Raw genomic sequence first — 17,597 nt, 5'->3', positions numbered from 1 at the left:
TCCTTACCTGATATTTGAAGGAAAGCGTGTATTTGAGTTCTGAAAAATGGTTTGTTCAAATCTGCCTAATTAGAAATGTCAATTTGTATTTGAAAGGAAGAAATGTGTGTGAAGATTTTTCCAGAAGCTGCTTATTCAATGGTATTGTAAAAGTGTTTTATATGCCGGGAGAGAGATACCTGCAGATATGTTAACCAAGGTTGTAAGCAGAGAACAACTTTTGGAGTGTATGTGCAAATTGCAGTTATGTTAAAGATTCTTGAAATGGTCGGATGAAATGGGGGAGGATGAGGAGATTTCACCCCTCCCATACACAAGAATCTCCTGATCATCTCCTGATGGTCTCTGCTGACTCTCCAGAGAGAAGGAGGCGTGTCCTGCCTATCTACTTATTCTGCCCAGCAACATATCTGTGTGTGTGTGTGAGAGAGAGTCAGTCAGTCAGTGTATCGGAGAGAGTGAGAGTGTTAGAGATCCTAGAGATAAGATTGCTGCTAAGAGCAGCTGCAGATTCTCAGTGTAGCATTGATTTATGCTTAGAATATTCAGCTCTGTATATAGTTTTGTATCATAGTTGTAGTTACAGAATAAAAGGAAGATATTCTACAGAGCTGCTCTCCGAGTGGTTTATACTCTGCAAGACTCTGCAAAACTCTGCTGCGCAACGACTGTATTATTGAGACAGTGAATCCGGTGCTCTCAGCTCTAAGCTGTGAGTCCACAGCACTGTGACCTGTTCCTGTGAGAAAGGAGGTCTCTGGCGGTGCTACCCAGCTCGCCTAGCCCAGTCGGGGTTGAGGTGCATGAGTCCAGTTGGCGCACTGGCTCTAGGGCGATGCTGACATGGGGAGCATAAAATTTTGCAACGGAATGGAGTAATTGGAAATGAATGGTGAAAGGGACTCACAAATGAATAATTTGAGGCCTGAAAACATGACTTAGGAGCCATGAAGATGCTGTATCCATTTTACTCGTCTGAAAGACTATTGTGTGTGCTTGTAGTCATTACCTTAGAAAGTTGGAACGCCTAACGGGGAGAATGTCGGCAATGAGACAGCTGCTTCTTTGGCTAAAGGGACATTGCAGAAATACATATGGGGGAAACAAGAAATAACAGCTCTTTTTCCTTATATGGTCATTTATATTAAGCCTTTCCAATTAAAATCTCTCCAAGTGTAATGGTATTATTTTTATAACTCCCAGAAATATTATAACTAGGTTTACAGACAGTACAGATGGACCAAAGGGCATATTTTTAAACATCTGTGACCTGAAGCAACAATACTTGTGATGCAGGAACTGATAACAGCATAAAGAAATCCAGCTGCCCTCTCAACTACAGACTTTTCGCTACAGGGGATGGAAGGAGAAAAAATGCAGGGGGCGGCGGAAGGAGAAGCAAAAGCTGCTCTCTGTACATTAAGAAATGTTGTGCATTAATTGTATGTGGCCATGAGAACCTCTAGCCCACTGGGACAATTTTCAGAAACCTCTTTACAACCTGCATTGTTACCACCATTGCAAAGAGTATTAATTTTAAAAGGGTTCATGAATAATGAAAATACCCCAACACTGAAGGCAGAACATAGCCATTGTGGTTAGTAGCCGTGGACAGCCTTGGTTTGTCTAACTCCCTTTTAATGCTAGCCAAACTGGTGACCATCACTGCCTCTTGGGGGAGGAAACCCCCTTGTTCCAACTATGCACCGTCTGCTCTGAATCTTCCAGCATTCAGCTTCGTTGGCTGCAGCAGTAGGAAAGAGGAAGCAATGCATCTCCCTGTCCACACCATCGACAATTTTTCACACACCTCAATCATTATTATTGCTGTTATTATATATTTATTTATACCCCATCTTTTCCCCAGACTCAAGGTGGCTTACAGATAAAAATCAGAACAGAAATCGTGCAGCGGCAGCAGGAGGTCCCATTAGCTAAAGTGGTACCTCAGGTTAAGAATAGTTTCATGTTAAGAACAGACCTCCGGAACAAATTAAGTTCTTAACCTGAGATAGCACTGTATACACTTCCATAAGTAAACACACTACTTCTGGTAAATGAGCCACCATACCTTCGGGTAACGTAACTTTTGGGTTGCGAACGCGGCAAACCCGGAAGTGTATACTTCCAGGTTTCGCCCCACACGCATGCGCAGAAACGCTCTCTCGTGTTACACACCTGTGCAGAAGCAGCGCCTCTTGTTGCGGACTTTTTGGGTTGCGCACGGACCCCAGAACAAATTAAGTTCGTATCTGGAGGGTCCACTGTACTATCCGAAACCAAAGGGGCACATTGGGTGCCCGTTGTGAAATATATTGGCATTATTTCCAGATCTCCTACCCCACGGGACAGGGCAGCGGTGCCTTGGGGCTCCTGGATGGCGCTTGCTGGAGGGAAGGTAAAGGTAAAGGACCCCTGGTTGGTTAATAATAATAATAAATAATACATTTTATTTATACCCCGCCCTCCCCGGCCAGAGCTGGACTCAGGACGGCTAACATCAGTAAAATTACAATAGAAACATAATGGGGGGGGGGGGCCAAAAAATCCTCCCAATTTAAAATACAGGTTAAAATGCAATTTAAAAAGCAGCCTCGTTTTAAAAGTAGCCCATAAATCAAAACCGTAAGGGGAGGGAAGACATAAGGGTCAGACTGAGTCCAAACCAAAGGCCAGGCGGAACAGCTCTGTCTTGCAGGCCCTGAGGAAAGATGTCAAGTCCCACAGGGCCCTAGTCTCTTGTGACAGAGGGTTCCACCAAGTCGGGGCCAGTACTGAAAAGGCCCTGGCCCTAGTTGAGACCAACCTAACCACCTTGCGACTTGGGACCTCTAAGGTGTTGTCATTTGTGGACCTTAAGGTCCTCCGCGGGGCATACCAGGAGAGGCGGTCCCATAGGTACGTGGGTCCTAGGCCGCATAGGGCTTTAAAGGTCAAAACCAGCACCTTAAACCTGACCCTGTACTCCACCGAGAGCCAGTGCAGTTGGTAAAGCACTGGATGAATGTGATCTCGCAGCGAGGACCCCGTAAGGAGTCTCGCCGCGGCATTCTGCACCCGCTGGAGTTTCTGGGTCAGCTTCAAGGGCAGCCCCACGTAGAGCGAGTTACAATAATCAAGCCAGACCACTATGGGGTTGCAGAGTTCATCTCACTTCTGATCAGCAAGCCCAAAGCAGCTCAGTGGTTTAGACCACAGTGCCACCCACATTAGATCTGCTCCATGCTGTCTCCTATGCTCTGCCTTCCCCAGCTGGAGGCAGCAATGAATCCCAAACCACAGGACGGGAGCTGTTCTTGCACATGGGTCCTGCTTGTTCAACCACTGTGAGAACAGCATGCTGGGCCTTGATGGGGCCACCAGCATGACCCAGCCAGGCTCTGCTGATGTCCTTCTGTGCGGTTTTGCCAGCAGAAGCAGCCCCGCCCCGAAAGCGCCCGCTCTCTCCTCCCTCTGCTTGGGGATTGAGCCTTCGCCTCCTCCAGCCAGCAGGGGGCGCTGCCTCGCCGAGCGGCCACTCCTCCCTCGCGGCCCAGCTCGCTCGCTCGCTCGCTCGCTCGCACGGGCTCCGACTCTGGTCCAGGCCTGGGCCTAGCTCACTTGTTTGGTTTCCCTCACCACCACCACCCCCGCGCGCGGCAGGAGCGGGACGGGCGCCCGGTCTGAGGCCATGGAGATCGGCACCGAGATCAGTCGCAAGATCCGGGTGAGAGGCGGAGCCGCGCGGGGGAGAAGGGCAGCCCGGAGGAGGAGGAGGAGGGGGAAGCCGGGCGGGGTGAAAAGGAAAAGAGGGTCCAGTCCCCCCCAATCTCGGGGTGGACCCAGACCCGTCGCCCCGTCAGGAAACCCCATGGGCGGGCTGGGGGGGGGGCAAGGCCCTTCCTCCTCACAAACTGGAGGCGGCGACGAAGGGCCTTCCCCCGCGACGCCCTTCGACCCGGAGTCGTCTCCAGCCCCCAGAGCTTGTTGTGTGACCCACAGGACAAATTGGAGCCCCCCGCCCCCCCACGAGCTTGTGGGGTTGCTCTGCCTATTTAGATATCCTGACTGATACCCCACCCCACGCACTTGTAGGGCAGAGAGATGTGGGAAGATTTGTGCCTGCCTGCCTCCCTGGATATTGCATCCCCCTCTCAAAAAAAAAAAGCTCATATAATACTATGGAAACGCGCATCCTCTTATCCACCCCCCGCTGCAAAAGGCCAAAACTTTATTGCTTTGTTTTCTCAAATCCTCGGCCCCCTCCTCCCCGTTTTCCTACGTAGCCGGCAAAACAACAACAAAGCCCGGGTTCAAGTTCTCCCCTAAGTACTGAAAGCCCACTGGGTAACTTTGGGCAAAGTGGCTACCTCTCCATACCTAACATGCCTTACATGTTTTGAGGATGAAAAGGGCAGGGGAGAGCCATGTAAATGTCACCTGAGCTCCATGGATGAAAGATGTGGGGTATGGAGGTATTTGAATACAGTCTACGCTAGAAGAAATCTAATATCAGAATGGGAGATGGGCATTTTTTGTTATTTACCCGCTTGCCCAAGCAGCCCCGATATCCCCCTACGTGTTTCAGAAGGTTGAAAGACCTTTGAGCAGATTTTGACAGAGTGGTGAGTGGGAATGATTGTAAATTGTTTTTTCCTCTGTCCTTCTGTCAGTGGGCAGGCCATATTGGATACCATCGATAATGAGTAAAATAAAATAAATATTTTTAAACCAGACATTGCCCCCCTTGATTTTGGAGGCTTGTTTATTCAGTTCAGATGCATCTCTGTAGAAATTGCAGGATGGAGCGACTTCTAGTCGCTCAAAAATAAAGTGTTGCCTTTTGGGGTCTCATGCAGCGTTTCCCATCACAACACTGCCATGATAGGAGAAGAAACAACTGAATTTTCCAAAATCACCCAGCGTAATTTTATTCATTACGCAATTCCTAAAGGTAGGGCAATCCTCCCAGGACCTGGACTTGTAGCTCAGTTACCATAGAAACCGTAGCACAGAACAAACATCCTTATGGTTTGATTAGGCAGAAAGTAATAGAGATGGCACAATACCTCAGAAATCCACATAAAGTGGTTCAATAATGCAGAATTCCTCGTGTCCGTTTGCAGAACAAATTTTGGAGACCTGCACTGCTTCAACTGAAGTGTACCAAATCTGCAAATATATTAAGAGGAATAAATATTTCACAGAAAGCTAGTTCTTTAAAACTTCTTAGCCTGGAAAGTGATTTGAATATGTGTAAATCCCAACAGAATGTGTCATTATTTGGTAAATTTTCAATGATTTGCTTTGGCTTGTGTGTTGGGCTTGTATGATTTCCTTGTAAAAATATTTTGCTGTGCATGGGTGAATTGCTTTTAAATCATGTATTCTGAGCCACCATGAATAATTTATTTTATTTAAGTAAAGTTTCTCAATGTTTTTAGGGTAAATACCTAGAAGAAGGGATAAACATCTTTTAAATAAACAAATGGTGCTGGACATCTTCTATTTCCTGAACAGTCATGCACACTTAACTGATTGCTGTAACAATACTGATTTTCAAATGCAAAGAGCCTTTATGTAACCTAGGAGTATGATCTAAAATATTTGAACATGTAGCCCATGCACTTCAGAATTTATGTCTGTTTACAGACAAAATACTGATTTCTATATATACTGCCTTTCACCACAGAATTCAAGGTAGAATAAATAAATAAATATTCAGAACTTCTACAATCAGTGATCAATAGTTACTTGGCAAAGTAGTGTTTCTTCATGGAATGGAAGTGCAGTAAATGCCATGTGTTTAATAAGTAGAATTTCAAATATTTGTGATTTGAGAACAGAAAGCACAGCAGAGATCAGGTTGTTGGAGAGATCAATGGATAATCCTAGTGAAATGGAGGAGGATGTCTCCCAGAGTATAGCACATGTGGGACATTGTTAGACCCTGGATTCAGTAGTAAGCACAGTACACAACTTTGGGTCATGCCTGTCTTCAGAAGTCATATACTTCCCCCCTCCCCTGCAAGGTTTTTCCTTTAGCATAGAAAAGCAACCTTTAATACAGTTGGTTGCAAACCAGTTTTAAGATGTTATTAAGTATAAGCTTTAACATGTTTTGTTCAGATTTCCTCTATGACTTTATAGTCAATAATAATTAATATGTTTATTTTTAGAAGCAATATGTAATTTTTATCCACCTAGGTATAAAGCAAACGTTCCTTTCTCTATGCCACCTAGCTGTAAGGATACTCACAAAACAAACACACTGAATCTCCAAATCATCCTTTATTTTACAAAATGTTTGCCGTGAGCCCAGTTGTCGAGGAGGGCAGGAATCTTTGCATTTAAAAGTTGCTTGCAAGTAAAATGTGAGTGTGCAGGATTGCAGTCTTAAAGCCTTAACTCTCCATGAAAGCTATAGCTAAATACAGTCCTTTTTTATAATTTTGTATGGAAAGCCTCTGTATAATGATGAACTTTTATTAGTAGCTTGTGTTTATATGATAACAATATGTTTACCTTAGCCCACCTGTAGCACAGGAAGGAATATTATATTGGAGTCTGTCACTCCCTTGACCTACTGAAATGCAATCTGAGCCCATGTAACAGCTGCATATTGTTTTCCTTTTTACACCTGTCTCCATTTTTCAACTCTTTTTCAACTCCATTTTCCTCTTGATGTTGAATTTTAGATTATAAGATCCTCAGGACAGGGCGCTGTCTGCTGGAAGGTACCATGCCCGCTGATGGCACTGTCTAAATTAATAATGTTTTGCTGCCATTTACATCAGGCAGTCCCTCAAGAACAAACTCATTTAAACCTTGGTTTTGAGTTTGAGACTTCTAGAGCAACATCTGAATGCCTTTTGTTTGAAACTGTGCAATCCTAAATGGCTGCTCTTCTGTTCTTCATATAGAGTGCTATAAAAGGAAAGCTACAGGAGCTGGGAGCATATGTGGGTAAGTTTCTGCCTTTAGTTGTAAAAATAGGGCACAACAATGCATTTTTACTCAAAAGCAAGTCCCATTGTATTCAGTGGGGTTTCCTGCCAGGTAAATGGGAATAGGATTGCAGATCTAGTTTGGGGCTATTTTCTTACATGTATGTACAAAGACTGTTCACCATTTGTTATTACTACCAAGTATCCCATAATGATTTATAATGTAAGCAGGTGCCACATTTCCCATCACTATATCTCCATGCTGAGGAAAACAACACCTATTGAATTTCTGTCTGTTCCACAGTTGTGAAGGCATTGAGCCAGGATGGGGAACCCGTGGCTTTCCAGATGAAATCCTACTCCCATCTGCCCCAGCCAGCATTGCCTATAGTAAGGGATTATGGGAGTTGTACTTCAGCAGCATCTGGAAGGCCACAGGTTCGTCAGCTTTGGTATGGGCCTGCTACCATCTCTCAGCCTAACCCATGGGTAGGCAAACTAAGGCCTGGGGGCCGGATCCGACCCAATCGCCTTCCAAATCTGACCCACAGACAGTCTGGGAATCAGCATGTTTTTACATGAGTAGAATGTGTCCTTTTATTTAAAATGCATCTTTGGGTTATTTGTGGGGCCTGCCTGGTGTTTTTACATGAGCAGAATGTGTGCTTTTATTTAAAATGCATCTCTGGGTTATTTGTGAGGCATAGGAATTCGTCCCCCCCCCAAAAAAAAATAGTCCGGCCCCCCACAAGGTCTGAGGGACAGTGGACCGGCCCCCTGCTGAAAAAGTTTGCTGACCCCTGGCCTAACCTGTCTCACACTGTAGCCATCAGGATACAGGGGGAAAGGCTTTTATGCAACCCTAATAACCTTGGTGTGCATTTCTGTGTAACTCTTGTGTGTTTCGTTTTTAATTGTAAAGCGCCTGGTTGTAGGTGCTATAGAAATAATAATGAGAAAATATCCAAAGCAGATGTGCCACATTTTTCTTCATATATGGTTCCCCTTACTGGTGGGCATTGAAAATAAAATCAGGAAATAAGTAAATAAAAAGGAAATTCCATACCACAAACTTAGTAAAGAAAAACCCACAATAAAACATAGGCAGTATTCCGAAACAAGTTAAATTGGGAAAAAGAAAGACCAGGAGGGAAGGGAAGAAGACCCCAGAATTTCACATTAAGTATTCCTATGCACTTCCACTTGGAATTAAGTCCCACAGAATTCAGTGGTGCTTAATCCCAACTAAAGCATGCATAGAATTGTGCTGCAGGGCTTTTTGCCATCAGGGCTACTGTTTGCAACCAGCAACATCTATGTTCTAATAGCGCACCTTTAATCTGTACCCCTGGGAGTCTAACTAATGGCCAAAATACATGGCTTCATACTGTCTCTGGTCCATGCCATTTCCTGTAATGATTCTGTTTCTTTTCTTGTTCTATGCCTGGGATAATCTGAAAGTTGCCCTCTCCCGTTTTCATGACTGTTTCGTAGTCAAACTCTACAGCTGCCCTTAAAACATTTAACATCCAGTTATATTTCCCTTTCTTTAAATCAGATGAAGAGCTGCCTGATTATATCATGGTCATGGTGGCCAACAAGAAGAGCCAGGAGCAGATGACGGAGGACCTTTCCCTCTTTCTAGGAAACAACACTGTGAGATTCACTGTATGGTATGTTTCTCATCCCTCTAATTCTTTGAACTATAATTCTTTTGTAGTCTGATCCTGAAACCTCCACGTCTAGATGAGTGCTTAGGCCAGGGCACATGAATAACCTTCACCTGTGCAACATTGCAAAATAAAGCCACCCAAGGCAGATGAGCTCGTGGAAATGGCCAGGACTAGGGGGTTCAGCTTATTTTTCAGGTGCTGAGCAAATGTGTCGTGGCATAAGAACTGGTTCCATTTCACAGAAGGAAGAATACTATGGTTTGACCATCTCCTTTTCCTGAATTTGAATGGTAAAACTGATGCATCTTAAAACTCATCACCTAGTTCTATGTACTGAGTCATTTTATGGTTGGCTTTTACCTTAGTTGTCAAATGAAGTATAACATCCAGCTTGATGTTGCTGGGAGAACAACTCAGTTTTCCGAGTTTCCCCACCCACCCATTTCCTGGATCCTCCTTTGAAATGGGTCAGTGCACCTGCTGTTGTTACGTGTGATACATGTGCTGTTTGGTATTCTTTCAATTTTGCACTGAAATGCTGAATTCAAAGCACAAGAGGCAACTATGTGGATAGGCCTTTAGCTGATGATATTGATAAAAACGGGGGTCAGAGAAAATAATAAAACTTTTTATTGGTCCTGTTTATTACTTTGGGTGGTATGTTACTTTTGCTGGGGTTGTGAATATGTGATGCAGAAGCTCAGTCAAGCAGTTAAGTTCACCACAGGAAACAGCCATGTAGCAGAGTTGTCTTTACTAGGCCAACATCAACACCCGCCCACAATATTTACAGATGTTACCCTCTGAGCCCAGAGAGGGTATTTGATTCATACTCCTTGCTGAACAAAGTTCTAAGTCAGTTTGCAGAGTCCTGCAACAGCTTAGAGTTTTGTGAGTCCTGAAGTGTGGCCTTTCTCTCAGACAAGCTCTTTACAAAGTCGAAACAAAACAAAATAAATAAAATAACATAAAAAATTAAAAAATTCCTACCAGTAGCGCCTTAGAGACCAACTAAGTTAGTTATTGGTATGCACACGAAAGCTCATACCAATAACTAACTTAGTTGGTCTCTAAGGTGCTACTGGTAGGAATTTTTTATTTTATTTTATTTATTTTGTTTTGTTTCAACTACGGCAGACCAACATGGCTACTTACCTGTAATCTTTACAAAGTGTTTGGACAACTCCACAGTGTTGCAACAGCCAACTTCCAACAACTCACACTGTATATTTTAAGCTAAGCCCTTTTTTATATACACAAAGTTACTTGCCACAAATCTGCCCAATAACACTACAGCTCCCATCATCCCTTACCACTGGTCCTGCTAGCTAGGGTTGATGGGAGTTGTAGTCCAACAACAGCTGGAGACCCAAGCTCAAGAAACACTGATCTAGAAAGTTTGATGGCAGAGCAGGATCTTGAAGTTGGTTTCCAGTACAGTGGTACCTCAGGTTACATACACTTCAGGTTACATACGCTTCAGGTTACAGACTTAGCTAACCCAGAAATAGTGCTTCAGGTTAAGAACTTTGTTTCAGGATGAGAACAGAAATGGTGCTCCGGCGGCGCGGTGGCAGCAGGAGGCCCCATTAGCTAAAGTGGTGCTTCAGGTTAAGAACAGTTTCAGATTAAGAACAGACCTCCAGAACGAATTAAGTACTTAACTGAGGTACCACTGTATTCCAATCCTGTGTGCTACACTGCATTGCACTTGCCTCCATGCTGATAACTTGCATTAAGAAAGTCATTTGCTCTTTATTCTAAATTTTATGACACTGGTCAACATAACAAAGTGACATATCCCTTCAGAAAATGCATTTGAAGCAGATGTTAGCCATTAAAACGTTTTTCTTATTTTTCAGGCTGCATGGTGTGCTAGATAAGCTTCGGTCTGTAACTACAGGTAAGTAAAGGAAAGACAACCTGGCTTATTGTTTGGAAATTAAGCATCTTCAGGAAGGGATAACGTGTGTATGCTTTCATTTACATTTTAGACATTAAAAATAATTATTGTTGTGTGTCGTTATGTAAGAGTTTAATTATTATGACTGTACAGAAATTAGAATTTTAAGAAACGTTCTCATGCAAACAGGGAAAATATTATTTTGAAAGCATGTATTACTCAATGTGAACTGAAGGAAGTGCATTTCTGTTGAAATCTGCAGCGAAACATATTTTACAGTTGTGTGTAAATACTTCATTGAACTTTGAAATAAGATAAGGAATACCTGTATCTGCAGAACCTACCAACTTAAAATCTTCTGAATCGAACATCTTTGAGAGCAGTTTGCCTTCTGTCAAAAGCATTTCAAGTGGAAACGAGGAGAGAAGTGGGGAGGAAGTCCTACAGCCCCTTACAGTCTCAAGTTCTCGACCAGAAAGGAGTGACTCTCGAGTTTCAACCAGCTCCCAGGAACAGAAAATTGCTGCCTCCCGGTAAGGTTCTCATGTCTTAAAAACCAGTAACACATAGTGGTTATGCACTCATTTGTTCATTGCATTTCTGTATTGCTTTTCTGCCAAGCCACCCAACTGCTATTTACAATTTTGAAATGCTAAAATAAATACTATAGAGCAGTAATACTACCTTATTGGACATTATCTTTTGAACAGCACAATTGTTGCACCGCTTAGAAACACTGATGATTGAGTGGTGTGTGTGTGTGCATGCACCTTAAATAGCAACAACAACATTCTCATATGAAATAAAGCCTTGTGGGAGCCTACGTAAATGCATTCCATGGGTTGTGCTTGCCTCTCACATTGATAGTTTGGTGTTGAAGCTGATCATCAAACTGGAGGACTTTTTGATTCTTTTGAAAGAGGTTAGGGACATTGTGCCCCAGAAGTCACAAGGGCAACCTGAAACAACACAAGCAGCAGCATAAATATGTGGTGTGGGTTTTCTTGGGGCAGGCAGAAATAATTGTTTTGAATGGGAAAATTTGAATCTGAACATTTCAAATGAGGATAATTTGCATTGGGAAATTTTCATTTGGTCTAGAGAATTATCTAAATCATCATGCTTATTTTACTTGAATTTAGTAAGCTGAGCTGAAAGCTTTGAAATTACCAAGCTTGCCTGACTTTATTGGTATCAGTTCATTGTTATTAATTAACTTTGGAAAGCAAAAAAAATCCCACCCCACATCATTGGAAGAGATCTTACTGTGAGCAGGGAATAGTGGTCAGCTAAAGTTCCTTGATTTAAGAGTTGCCATTAGGTCTGACCAGCTGCTTGCATGAGGTTGCTGGTTGCTTGCAACCATCTCCAGATGCAATTGCAGTCTCGGTGAACAAGTCAGATTAGAAAGTTTTATGCAAAATAATTAAAAAGAAAACAATTTTTCTTCATCATAGCAAAGTTTCTAACTGAGGGGAAGAGTTTCAACAATTCAAGTTTGAAAGGGGTGTGTATAAACCTGTATGGTACTCTACAGTTTGTGGGGTTGTTAGAAGAAGTGTCTAATATGAAAACAGAAAAACAACAACTGTTTTTTCACCCTGTATGTTATTTTCCGACATGAAATGGACTGAGTAGGTCCTAAACTAAACATGTAGGTTTCACAACTTAAAACAACAATTTGTGCTGTCACTGTGACCTCTACTAGCCTATGTACATAGGGTTTTTTCTGGTCTTCTCAGTCATTCCAGTGGGGTTAGAATTGCCCCAAAGCAGCAGGAGGAAAAACAGATTTTTCATTCAATTTGACCCTGAAGCACCTTATAGCAATTCACGCCTCCTCATAGGTGAGGACTACCTGGAACAGAGCTGTGAAAGTTTGACAAACATGTTCTTATGCTCCCTCCTCAATTTGGAGGCTTCAAGCAAGCATTTTCTTGACATGAGGTAGAGGTAATATTTTCTCTATTCACGCAGGCAGCCCCACCAAGACACCTCCCCATCTCTCTTGATGTCAACTGTGAAACCTCTCAGGGAGCTGTCCCCCTTGGAAGCTGTGATCGACATTAAGCCTGAGCCGGATGACCTCATTGATGAAGACCTCAATTTTGTGCAGGAGAATCGGCTGCCCCGGAAGAAGCCTCTCGTGACGGTGACTTACGGTTCCTCCCGCCCATCTGCTGAAATCTACCGCCCACCAGCAAGCCGAGGTGCAGAAGGCAACATGCACTTTCAGAGAATGCCACAACAGAGTAGCATACAGACTGGCAAGCAGCTTGACATGCAGGGCGGCAGGTCACTGGAAGCTGTCCAGCTCTGCGATCCAGACGTGTTTGGCAACTTGGCTGAGAGTTACAGGCCCACTGCCAAAGGGAATGCTGATAAAATTAGCAGTGAGGTAAGTATGTAAGCCCAAGCTATGCTGGTAATTTAACATGTACTCAACAAACGGAGGTCACCATGGACACTTGGAGTCCCCTGTTCTAAACATAGCAAGAGTGGTCAAAAATATCTCACGCATGGCATCTAAACCTTGTGGCATCCAGATTCTAGTTGCTTTAGTGACTAGGGGGTGAAAAATGTGTGTGTGTGTGTGTGTGTGTGTGTGTGTGTGGTGTTAGCCTTAAATAGGGTGAGTAGCAGTTGTAGCCCTCACCTGGGCATAGCTAAGCCCTGCATGAGTGTTATGTGTCCATTTTTCTTAGGTTTGTTCATTGGCTAATACTAAATAAGAGGATTTCAAGTTTCCTGTCTTTGGGGAGCTCCTGTCACACTGATGTATCTGACTGGAACTCCTTTGTGTTGTAGAATATTCTGGAGAATGCTCCTGGGCAATAGTCTTTAATGTTTCCAGACCCAGGACTCGCCTTTAACCCAATGTAATGCATTTGCAGACCCATTTCTTAGTTTTTACTCAATATTTGTATGGTGCTGTTGAGACCCACCTTGGGTCTCAACCTGATGGTTATTCCCAACCCTCCAGTTGAAGACCAATGGCCTAAGGTCTTCACTTACCCAGAGAGTCAGTGTAGTATAGTGATTAGAACGCCAAGACCTAGGTTCAAATTCCCACTCATCCATGAGCATGGCCTAGTCTCCATATCTAAGCCTAACCCTACCTCACAGGGTTCTTGTGCAGATAAAGTGGAAGGAACCTTGTATGGCACCTAAGTGCCTTGAAAAGAGAGAGGGGTAATAAATAGATAGGCACAGGCTGCAGCACTGTATGAGCTAAGAGTGCACCTGAGTTCACACCCAGCACTCTTGATGCATCAGCTGTCATTCAGAGAAGCTTGACTGCCTTTGCTGACCTTGTCACTGAGCAACCCTGAACATTTGCTAGGAAAAATGAGAGTTCCTTGGAATGAGGTTTGAAAATAATCGAACTAAGCTGAACTTGAGGGTAAAACTAACTATCTTGTTTATCAGGCTGCTGTTCTTAGAACCTTGCCTGTTAAAGTTGTGTGACTTTTGGTTTCCAGATCCCGGCATATTCTAGAGTCTGTCATTGAATCAGCCTGTGGTCAATCCCAGCATCAGCTCTCGGGTCTTTTGTAGAGCAAAGCACACTGTAAGAAAGGAAATGGGATGAATGGATATGTGGCTTTCAGTACCTATTTGCCCCATACTCTAATGGGACAGTATCCTTGTGACCACTTGTTCTATGCACTCGGTGGCTGCTTCCTCCACCCCAGATCTTTTAGAAGGGCATATAAGTATCATTGTTTGTTTTAAGTAATTGGCTTCAGTTTGGGATCCTCATGTCGGAAGCCTCTGGTTCAAATCAGGGGTGGGGAACCTCAGGCCCAGGGGCCATTTGGGTCCCTCCAGGCCTCTAGCCCTGAGATCCTCCCCAGGCCACACCCCCTTCTGAGGTCAGATGCTTCATCAACCCTTCTATGCATCCTCCTGCAGTGGGTGCTTGCTTGGATAGAGAGGGCTGCATGAAGAAACTAGCCTACTGTACAAAGGTAATAGATTCATTTTTTGCTTTTTGTCAGCTTTTTCCTCTGGCCTTACCCACTTCTGGCATGGGGCCACTGGAAGATAACCTAGACAGCAATGTGGTCCGCTGACTTAAGTTGTCGTAGCCAATAGCCCCAAAGGAGAAAGAATTTTTGTATACATACTCTGTGTCTGGAAGTCGATGAGGGTGAACAAACTGAAACTCCAGACAAGACAGACATATGTATGTATGCCTATATGTATTCATTGTTAATCATATTTGTTAGACCCCCTTCATAAAACAAGTTCTCTAGGCATTGTATACAGTCAGTTAAAAACATAAGAATGATTCAGTAAAAAATAATAATTCAGTGACTCTTAAAAAAACTAACCTAAACTAACTAAAAACTAACCCGGCAAGAAACAGAAATACAGAAAGGCCAACAGAAATACAGAAAGGCCAACCCAATAAAAGAAAATACAGACCACATGAGCTGAAAACAGTGAGCAAATACTGCAGTTAACACTATCAACTGTAGCACAGGGACTAAACTAATGAGATCTTTAAAAAGGCCTGGGAGAACAAAAAAAGTCTTAGCCCAGTAGCAAAAGGATGACAAAGAAAGCTTCCTTAGAGATAGTACATCCTGCAAGATGGAGGCACTTCCAATGGAGAGGGCACACTGAGAAGGGCCTCTGTAGATGACCTCAGGGTTTGGACAGGTCGTGCTGATGATCCTGGGCGAGGAGCTCAACCTGTTTGGATAGGGTTACCCTCCCCAGAAGCAGCAGGTTCACAGCTTGGGTGTGCTGCTAGAACTGTCTGTGCTCTTGCATGTGGAAGTGACAACAGTGCCCTGGATTGCCTTTGACCAACTCCATCTGATTTGGCAGCTGTGCTCTTTCCAGGAGAAATCAAATCTAGCATGGTTATTTCCAGGTTGGATTACTCTAATGTGCCTTATGTGGAGCTGCAATCCAGGAATGTCAAGCGATTCAGAATGCTGGGGCCCGTAGGGTCTACCATTTTACGCCTGTTTTGTACAAGCTTCATTGCTACAGATTTGCTTTCAAGCTCAATTCCAGGCGCTGGCCTTGACCTTCAAAACTGGCATGGGACCAAACCAATGTACCTTGTGGATCATCTTCTCCTCTCTGAACCTGCAGGAGATCTTGGCTCAGTTTTTAAGGCCACTTTCACTGTCCTCCCATCAACAGAGCTGCAGTTGGTGTAGTGGCACCAGTACTTTGGAACAACCCCCTTAATGAGCACACACATCAAACTGTTTTAGACCAGCTGACCATTTTTAGTCAAGTGCCTTCAGATAATGTCTGCTGGTGTGTTTTATCGATGTTGTTGTTGTTTCAAAGACTGTATTTTAAATTGTGTTGGTGTTGTATCTTTGAAAGGCATGGAACGGCGGGATATAAATATTTAAATGAATAAATAATAAAATACCGCCCCTTGTCATGTCTGCCTCTCCTTTTCCCATTGTCTCCTCCTCTGTCAAAAATTTGTAAAGCCTTTGGGACATTAAAACACCCCGACACGTCACTCCATATATCAGTGCATACAATGATGGCGCTAAGCAGAACCACTAGTGGGAAGCGGGAGGCTTCTGAGTTCTTCCTCAGGTTACAGTTTCAATCCATTTTATAACTTGAGTAGTGTGTTATTTTAAAAACAAACACATCAGTGGATTATTTTGGAGGGACCGGCACTAGCTTATTGCAAAGTATTAAAATAAGTCACACATGTTGTAGGTGCCCTTCTCAACAAATCCCCCGCTCTTAACAGTTGATCATACAAAATTGATAATCTTGCTCTGGACCTGATCTTCTCAGTCACATCTAGCTAATCTCACCATATTTTGGGCTGTCATGATATTAGCTACTGGTTCCTTTCCTCCATGATGGATGTGGCTCTCCTGTCCTTTTTTGCTGTGTGTTAGTGTCTTCTGCACTCACCCATTGTGTAAAGGGGGCAGGATACTATCAATCATTACATTCTTAGGTATAGATGAGTAAGTGGCTGGGAGTAAAAATATAAATTTGTTTTCTTTAGAAGGCAGATTTCTAACTTCCCTGGTTGTGAATGTACATATTGATTTGTGGGGGTGGGGAGAGAGAGAATGCAAGAAGGACTTGCCAAATAACTTTTGTTATTTAGCAGGTGATAATTTATTTATCGTACATGAGTTTCTGGCTTTCCATCTTAGGGCTCATCCAGGCATCCTTTTGTGCTGTGTTTCTAGGTACACATTTGTGTTTGAAAGTGCTGTGTCCAAGTCCCTTTTTTCTTTTTTTGCCCTGGCACTTTCCCTGCCCAAACCAGCTATTTACCCCTGAACCAGAGCAATCTGCAGAAAGCCCCTAATTGCTGTTTCATCTGATCCAGCATTAAAAAGCAGGTTTTCACTGAAAAGGGCCAGGACATTAAAAAAACGTTCGGACACAGCACTTTAAAGATTGGATCTGTGCCTAGGAAGTGTGGAGCAAAAGGTTAGTGTGGATGAGCCCCTAGTGTTTGACCAGGCTCCTCTTCATGCTTAATCACAAACACTCATTCTGTCTCTCACCGCTCTTCCTCCCTGTATTATCCTCCTCCCGCCTCGCTGCCTCTGATTTTTGCAGTAAGTCAGCCAATAAATCTGCACAAATTTTGCCCTAGCATCCATAATTCTTGGTGAATAATTTTAGAATTTGGATTCTTTTTAAAATGCAAGCTGCCTTGATGAAGGTGATTGCCTTTTTTTGTTCTTGTGTGTTTTGCTTTTAAAGCTGTATCCTGCATGCATTCTTTCCCTCCAGCTCTTCCTTTCGTGAGTTGCTGATGAAAGTGTCATGGATTTGAACAAAGGGGACTCAGATTGAAATTCCACGAAGCTCATTGGGCAACCATAGTGATTGACACTCTGCTTTCCCTCCTTCACAGAGCTGTTGTGAGGGTAAAATGGAGAAACCACCCACCTGCTCTTGTGAGCTCCTTGAGGGGAAAGCAGGATGTGAATGTGATAAATAAAGGTTGAAAACCCAACCTGACCCCCCCTTTGTGCTAAGAACCTCTTATTGCAGTGGGATCCTGAGGTTATCCTGAAAATGGGACAGGTTGGGGTAACGGGAAGAGAAACAAAACAAAACAAAATGAGC

At 43.5% G+C, this 17,597-nt stretch overlaps 1 protein-coding gene across 1 annotated transcript in view; it reads left to right on the top strand.

Moving 5' to 3' along the window:
- The first annotated feature begins 3,527 nt into the window (after positions 1–3,527).
- ZC3H14 (zinc finger CCCH-type containing 14) overlaps positions 3,528–17,597 on the top strand; it is a 29,577-nt gene continuing 15,507 nt past the window's right edge. The window contains exons 1-6 of the mRNA XM_080973171.1: positions 3,528–3,706; positions 6,903–6,945; positions 8,485–8,599; positions 10,462–10,502; positions 10,840–11,035; positions 12,480–12,900. Coding sequence (XP_080829297.1) covers positions 3,671–3,706; positions 6,903–6,945; positions 8,485–8,599; positions 10,462–10,502; positions 10,840–11,035; positions 12,480–12,900 — 852 coding nt within the window. The 5' untranslated portion in view covers positions 3,528–3,670. The remainder of the gene's footprint in view (positions 3,707–6,902; positions 6,946–8,484; positions 8,600–10,461; positions 10,503–10,839; positions 11,036–12,479; positions 12,901–17,597) is intronic.

Source organism: Podarcis pityusensis (assembly GCF_964106645.2).
Source record: "Podarcis pityusensis genome assembly, chromosome: 1".
NCBI lineage: Eukaryota > Metazoa > Chordata > Lepidosauria > Squamata > Lacertidae > Podarcis > Podarcis pityusensis.
This window is presented reverse-complemented; position numbering and strand designations above follow the sequence as displayed.